Source organism: Populus nigra, chromosome 1 (assembly GCF_951802175.1).
Source record: "Populus nigra chromosome 1, ddPopNigr1.1, whole genome shotgun sequence".
Taxonomy (NCBI): Eukaryota; Viridiplantae; Streptophyta; class Magnoliopsida; order Malpighiales; family Salicaceae; genus Populus; species Populus nigra.
In genome coordinates, this window is record NC_084852.1 from 11,023,335 (window position 1) to 11,031,251 (window position 7,917).

Sequence of the window (7,917 nt, forward strand, 5' to 3'; positions counted from 1 at the left end):
TATTACTACAAAATGTTATTGTAAACTCAAAGCCTCTAAACAGGAATTTTGGTGATCCATTGCAAGTGTTTGTGCCATGTGTTACATACATTGCCACCTATTTAACATAGACTTCTTGCTCGTTAAGTGCTCTTTTTTACCAACTCCTCCAAGGGAAAAAAATATTTTTTAAAAAACTATTTAACATACCATTATAGTTTAACACTTACCCACAACGTAGTGTAGAAACATAAGCTAGTTTGCATCAAAGATAGATATATTTTAACTAAATTATTTTCTAAGCCGAAAATATTGCTGTCTTTCAGAAGATAAGTAGTCTAGAAATGACAGCCAAGGAATAAACGCAACTCCTACAGCACTAGTCTTAGAAAAACGTTTGTCGATAACCTTAATTATTAGTTGTGATCATCTTTTGTAACTTATATGTACACATAGGAATGAATCGACAAACTCAAAAGCATGAGAGCATTAGTTTACACATCTACCCGACTTAACAAGGAAAGGACAATAGACCGAACACAAGTGAGAACAAAACAACTCCCCGACTTAACAAGATCGAATCGTAAACCGCTGCTTCAAACCATTAACACCTAAATCAGAAAGTATAAAAACTGACTAGCACCATAGCACATTCAACAAAGAAGCTTGGGTCAAGGGTCAAGGCTCAAGGTTCAAGGCTCAAAGAAAAACAATTCAGTCACAATTTTAAGCTAGGAAGATGTGTTATGTAGAAGAATTCTAGCAAGCATTTTACATCAACTAATTGGTCAAGTTGTGATGAATAACAAGCTGTCGGGTCATATACTGAATTCCAGCTTTTAGAGCAACAAATCTAGGTTGAGTCAAGATTCTAGCGTCTAGATTCCAACTTCAAGAACCCGCTCAGTACAATGATATGCTCTAGATTGACGCGTATAGACTACGAACGGTCAGGAAAATATATATAATTTCCTTCTGACATGAAAAAAAAAAAAAAAAAAAGAGTTAATATAGAAAACAAAAATTAAATTTGTGATAATTAAGAACAAAGAACAAAACAATGGGATCTGACTGGTTAGTTAAAAAAAACAAATTAAGAAAACCATGAGGTAGGAAATTGAGGTAGATTTTGTGATATCAAAATTTAAGCCGCCTTGAAGGGTTCAAAGTCTTTGTAGCGTAGTCACCTTTCGGATAGTGAATCCAGGCTGCGAGGAAACTCTATTGCCGTTTCCTACCTCACCAAATTCCTGACAAAGTCAATCATTAATTACCCAGTTAAATTAATGATTAATTTCTGCTTCATCTATAATACTGGTCCTTAACTAACCCTCGATGGCATACTTGTTCTTCGAATACGAAAGTCAATTTTTTGAATGCATCCCTAGTTTCTTATTGATTGAGCGACTTTGACGAGCAGGAACTCTGAAAATTATACACCTTATAATATGGAGTAAAAATATTATAGGTATGCAAAGGTGCAGCGGATCACTAAATTGGAATAGTACAAATACTTTCTTAGATTCCAATCCAAGAAAAAAAGTAGAAAAATCTTGCAGTTGACCGAATAATTAAAAAAATAAAAATAAAAATCTTGGCATATACAGAGGTAAGAGAGCATCAGTTCTAGTTCGCCAATATTCCTCAGCAAATGAAATGGCTACTGTTCATTTTGAGCTCTCGTTAATGGCCATAGTTTTATTACTAACACCAAGTAGTGGTATAGCAGCTGATCGAAGCAGTGGGACAAAGGGCAACCTGCAGCATGTTAATGGCGTTGTTGGTGCCATAGTCGACACAAGCTCCCGTATTGGTAAAGAAGAAAGAGTAGCAATGGAGATCGCTAGGGAGGATTTGTATCGTTACTCCAATCAAACTTTGATTCTGCACGTAAAAGACACCGATCAAAGGAAACCCATCCGAGCAGCACTTGCAGGTACGTTTGTGCTGTCATTGTATCTCCTTATCTTAAACAGAAACTAAGCCTGCGAAACAGATCTATGCTTTCAAATTATAAATTATGCCTGCCTCCTTATCACAAGAACAGACAAGAAAAAAATCATTTTTTGTCAAATTTTCATACTTAATTAGCTATAGTTGATTAGGGTTTAGGACTTAGAGCCGCCGGCCGGTAAATGGGCGCATAGATATACAATTATTAGCGTGAGGCAAATTCCCTAGCTACCATACAATCCATTGTCTTGAACCTCCTAAACAACTTGATTAAGAGAATAAATTAAAGGGTGAAAAGGAGCAGGAAGTCCAAATCACAACCAACTCTCATCAAAGTGTAAGCAATCTCTTTTCTAATCTCCATAGTCGAATGCATCACTTTACAGTCTGATTAATGTTCCATGTGTTGCCTCCTAAGTGGTATAAAAGTTCTTCAAAATAATTGCTTCCAATGTGTAACTGTCACCAATAAAAATAAACATGTTACCATCATTTGATCAACCCCCAGACTTCGAGTCATAGTAAACATTTTCTCAAAAAATAAAAATCGTAGAAAACATAAAAAATTGACTTGGATCCAAAAGAATAGAACAGAAGTTATAGACTTAGTCAATCATGCATTAAAAACAAAGCCAGAAATCCTTTTCGTCTCTATGTTTACATCAGAAAGTAGTTGTTCACTCTAACTCAAAAAAATCTTAGGCATGTATCTATTTGCTTCGCATAGGTTTTTTGGGTTTCTTTTATAATCAATTGATAATGAATATTAAGGAATATAGAAGATATATATATATATATATATATAGATTGAAATCAAATGTCTTGCATATGATCACACCATCAATGCCTATTCCATTCCATCATTGTACAAATTACCTTCATTTAGTATCCATGCACACATATTAGAGTTGATTAAGAGGCCAGGACCACAAGAACTGCTTGCTACCTGTCCAAGAAAAATAAAAGTTTTTTTTTTCTTTCCTTTCATCTCATTGAGAGACTTGTGAGCTACACAATGGAAATAACCATCTCTCCTAGAAAGTTATCGGATACACAAACATTAAATCATGCCTGTGTAAAAATAATTAAGTCAGCATACCTAAGAAGTCAAGAATTTGAACTCTATGCATTTACAGGTATGGATCTCATCAACACACAAGTACAGGCTATTCTAGGACCGCAAACATGGGAAGAGGTGTCATTGATTGCTGATATCTGCACCAAAAACCAAATTCCCATTTTTTCTTTTGCGGACACAACTCCAGAATGGACAACAGAGAAGTGGCCCTTTCTACTCGGAGCTTCACACGACAATTTTGCACAAATGAAAGCCATAGCTGCTGTTGTACAGTCTTGGAATTGGCATCAGGTAACTGTAATACACGAAGATGTAGGTTCTTGGACGAATGGAGTCATGCCATATCTCCATGATTCCTTAAGAGAAATAGGTGCAGAAGTTAGCCAATTCGTAGGCCTCTCGTCTTTTGCTTCTTCTGATTCATTATCCAGAGAGCTTAAAAATCTTAAAAGAGAGCAGTGTAGAGTCTTTGTTGTTCATCTGTCATTACCATTGGCCGTGCGTCTATTTGAGATGGCGAAGAAATTGAAAATGATGGAGAAAGACTATGTTTGGATCACTACACATCACATTACAAGCCTTGTCCACTCCATCGATGCCTCTATCATCTCCTCAATGCAAGGAATTGTAGGAGTCAAGAGCTACTTCTCGGAAACAGGAACACGTTTTCAGGATTTTAGTTCAAGATTTCGTAAAAGGTTTAGAAGAGAAAATCCTGAAGAGGAAAACAATGAGCCTGGGATTTATGCAGTGCAGGCCTATGATGCTATCTGGACAATAGCTCGAGCGTTGAAAGGAAGTAATAGGAGGAATCAAGAATTATTGGAAAAAGTTTTGCAAACTGACTTTCAAGGCCTGTCAGGAAAAGTTCAATTCAACAATCACAAAATGGCTCCAACACAGATGTTTCAGATCATCAATGTGGTGGGAAAGAGTTATAGGGAACTCGGGTTTTGGTCAAGTGGATTAGGTTTCTCAGAGATTATTGGTAAACATGCTACCTACAGCCCTCTTATGAATGATTTGGAGCAAGTGATTTGGCCAGGGGGGCCTAGATATACTCCTAGAGGATGGACCGAACTTACAAGAGAGAAGCCACTTTTGGTTGGTGTGCCTGCAAAATCAGGTTACAAAGAGTACGTGAAAGTGGAATACGATCGATCAGGGAATGCAACTTCTTTCGATGGCCTTGCAATTGAGATCTTCAATGCCACGGTACGACGCTTGCCATTCTATTTGCCATACGAGTTCGTCGCCTTCAATGACATCTCTTACGATAATCTAGTGGGCCAAATTGGTAAGGTACGAATTTGCTCTTTCATAAAGCACTTTGCACCATTGACATCATAGCTTAGCTCAAGAAAAGATTAAGTAGCCTCACAAGCATAGCATATTGTCCTTACTTTTGGTCAACATAATGAAGAATAAATTTGTAATCATCATAAATGGTCAATTATATTATAATAAAATGAAATGGAAGCAAAATCACCAATCATTTCCTGTAGTTAACGTTACTCTGCACACTAACTCTTGGTCCATGTTATCAGACATTTGATGCCGTGGTCGGTGATGTGGCAATAGTGGCTAGCAGATACTCGCATGTGGAGTTCTCACATCCCTTCTCGGAAACTGGATTGATGCTGGTCGTCCCTGCTCGGTCAAGCAATAAAGCATGGTCATTTATCAAACCCTTTACAAAATCCATGTGGGCTTCAATAACCGTCATAACTATATACAATGGTTTCGTTGTTTGGCTAATTGAGCGACATGCTCATCCTGAATTAAGAGGCTCCATGCTCCATCAAATAGGAGTCATGCTTTGGTTATCTTTCAACACTCTTTTCTCTTTACAAGGTAAAATTTTCTTTTGTTTAATTCCCGTACACTTTTAGATCATGAACTGTTATTTATATTGGATACAATTATGACAAAACATTTGGGATGAAAGTAGCTATGTAGAATAATTTATTTGTGCATATATGTATATGTATAGGTGGAAAACTGCATAGCAATTTGTCAAGGATGTCAGTGGTGGTATGGTTGTTTGTTGCGCTAGTTGTCATACAGACATATACAGCCAACCTCACCAGCATGTTGACTGTCCAGAGGCTTGAACCCACCGTAACCAGTGTTGAGGAGCTGCTGAAAAGCAATGCAGCCGTTGGATACTGTTCAGGTTCATACTTGGAAAAATATCTGGTAGAAGTTTTAGGCTTTACTCGCAACAATGTTAAACATTATGGCTCAGCAGAAGAATATGCTCAAGCCTTCAATAAGAAAGAAATTGCTGCCGCTTTTATTGGAACTCCTTTGGCCAAAATATTCCTTGCAAAATTTTGCAAGAAATTTATTGCAGCTGGGCCAACATTCAACATCGGAGGGTTTGGATTTGTACGTAGTATATTTATCTCCTCCTAGCTCATTTTTCCTTGCTTTCTTAAACAATAATTTTGCAACTTCAGTTGTTTCAGAAGAAAGGGACCAAACCAAACCAGCTAGCTTGAGTTAGATTGATGCGAAAAAGGCTTAAATTTGCTTGGTTTGTTCTCTGCAGGCATTTCCTCGGGGATCTCCATTGCTTGCAAGTATTAATGAAGCTCTACTGAAGGTATCTGAAAATGGAACGCTAGTACAACTGGAGAACAACTTTATTGGCGTACTTCAAAAATGCCAGGACAAGGAAGAAGAAAATCCTAGTCTTAGCCCCAATGGGTTCCGGGCACTCTTCATAATCACTGTAGGCACATCAACAATTGCCCTAGTAATTTACATTTTTTGTATAGCTAGTTCTTTTCCCGGACTTACAACCATTAGGGGCCTTATGTTCATTATCATCAAACATTGGTGCTACCAAAGCAAGAGATTCAGCAGAAGAGTAAGCAATGTTGAAAGCCTTGGAAATTCTTCTCCACAGCATGCACCAAACCAGCTCTCTCAAGTTTAAGATCGGGAAATCGGTTACATTTTTTCATTTACATCATGGTGTTGTCTGTAACTTCTTCTCTTTTTTTCTTTCTCTTTTTTTTTTTTTGCAATTTTGTACAAAAGCTAAATCAGTAATTATTAATAACCATGTAAATAATCCTGGGTTTTTCTTTTCCCATACGAGAGCTAGCAGTCATTGTAATGAAGGCACTTACTGTAATTTCTTTCGTGCACAACGTTTTTTCTTGTAAGGACTTTTTTCCCCTCTATTTCTTTTTGTTCAGGTCATTCAAAATAAAACAAGGTGAATTCTAGTCATTCAAAATCAAGCCGTGATCAAACATTTTTCACTTGAAGTGTAAGGAATTAAGAGAAGGCGAGAATTATAGGGACTCAGGATTATGTATTCCAAGTTTTAATAGACCTCCTAATGAAGTGGAGGGGGGAGAACCTGGCCAGCAGCAATGTGCTGGAGAGGTTGCTGGTTAACGCTGATTCTTATTGGCATTCACTGTTCCTTAGTGTAATATGAAGTTCGAGTGTTTATTAATTATTAATTTTAATTAAAAGAAACTAAAGCAATTGAGGAAAATATTGTAACTTCAATTATTGTGATTCCTTTCATGTTTCACAGGAAATTGAAGCAATAATTTCTTTTTTATTTTCATACCTAAACTTTTTTTTCTTCTCTTTAATTGCTTTTTTGGCAAATGATGATCATTTACTTCCAAGGCATTGTTTGTTTTTGTGTTTTTGAAAAAATTTTAAAAAAAAATTTCTTTGTTTTAAATTAATTTTTTTTAGTATTTTCATATCATTTTGATGTACTGATGTCAACAATTATTTTTAAAAAATAATAATAAAATATTATTTTAATATATTTTTAAGTGAAAAGTATTTTGAAAAGCAACCGTAAATATACTCTCAAATACCCTCCAAAATCTTTAACAAATGGCAAGATTAAAAGACAAAGTGTCAAAGTGAAATGGACGAGGAAAATATATGGTTGTTTCAAATTAATGCAGAAAGTTAATGTTGGTCCTCGTACTTTTCAAATGATAAATTTTCAATCCCTTTAGCTTTTTTAAAAAAATGGTCCAAAACTTTATTTTATTATTTTTTTGGTCCTTGATTTGAGGAGATGAAAGACAAAGTTATCAATTTTGATGGTGGAGATAAAAAATAATGGTTGACACTGATTTCAACCACAAAATAAATCGATTTTCATGTCAAAGGATTACATTTGATGAGAAGAGTTCCATTAGGATAATCTTCGGCCTTTTCATTACTTGAGAGGGTAGATATGAGGTAAGGAGGTTTTTTGAACTCATGTTGATTTTGGGTTTTTTGACCAATCTTGGGTCATTTTAGGCCATAAATATGTTTATCAAACTCTCTAAAGCGTTTTCTAGTATATCGTTTAGTTAATATCCCGTGACAGAAATAATGCAGATATATGAGGCAAGACAGAATAGGAGACAAAGACAGAATTGTATTTGATAATAAAGTACAAAAAAGAGTGACTATCACCGTATTGTATTTGGTTGATAATGGATAAATGAGAATAAAATATTAAACAAAATCTATTTTATCCTTAACTTGTATTATTGTCAAACTTACATATTAAAAAAATTTTGATAGTTGATCATTTCCACCAAGCTTATTCTCGTCATCAAAACATATCTCTCATCCTCTAAAGTTAAAGTAGACAAAGGTGCTTCAATAGTCTTCCAATTTATATCATCTCCATCAAGAAGGCTAGATTCTTCACAAATTCATTCATTCAATAGGTCAATGTTATCTAAGCTAATAGAATCTAAAGCATCCCTTATTTTGCTCAAATTCTTACAAAGTATAAACATGAAAAAAACAACATGAATATAAACCATATATATTAGTGATACATCTAATTTTAAAAAATTAATATCATTGTTAATGAAAATAGTAATAATCATTTTCAATATTATTATTAATATTATTGT

The 7,917-nt window shown here is 35.2% G+C and overlaps 1 protein-coding gene across 1 annotated transcript; it reads left to right on the top strand.

Annotated features, from left to right (window-relative positions):
- The first annotated feature begins 1,623 nt into the window (after window positions 1-1,623).
- On the top strand, window positions 1,624-6,164 carry LOC133704638 (glutamate receptor 2.7-like). Its single transcript, XM_062129529.1, has 5 exons — window positions 1,624-1,915; window positions 3,069-4,312; window positions 4,558-4,864; window positions 5,004-5,401; window positions 5,565-6,164. The coding sequence occupies exons 1-5, from the start codon at window positions 1,636-1,638 to the stop codon at window positions 5,952-5,954; spliced, it is 2,619 nt and encodes an 872-aa protein (XP_061985513.1). The 5' UTR covers window positions 1,624-1,635; the 3' UTR covers window positions 5,955-6,164.
- Window positions 6,165-7,917: the final 1,753 nt, after the last annotated feature.

What these genes read in the sequence shown, in the direction of transcription:
- LOC133704638 (XM_062129529.1), top strand. Translation starts at nt 1,636, where the DNA reads ATGGCTACTGTTCATTTTGAGCTCTCGTTAATGGCCATAGTTTTATTA. An exon ending in TAGTGGGCCAAATTGGTAAG is followed by an intron (nt 4,313 to 4,557) that starts GTACGAATTTGC and finishes CCATGTTATCAG; the next exon opens with ACATTTGATGCCGTGGTCGG. An exon ending in CACTCTTTTCTCTTTACAAG is followed by an intron (nt 4,865 to 5,003) that starts GTAAAATTTTCT and finishes GTATATGTATAG; the next exon opens with GTGGAAAACTGCATAGCAAT.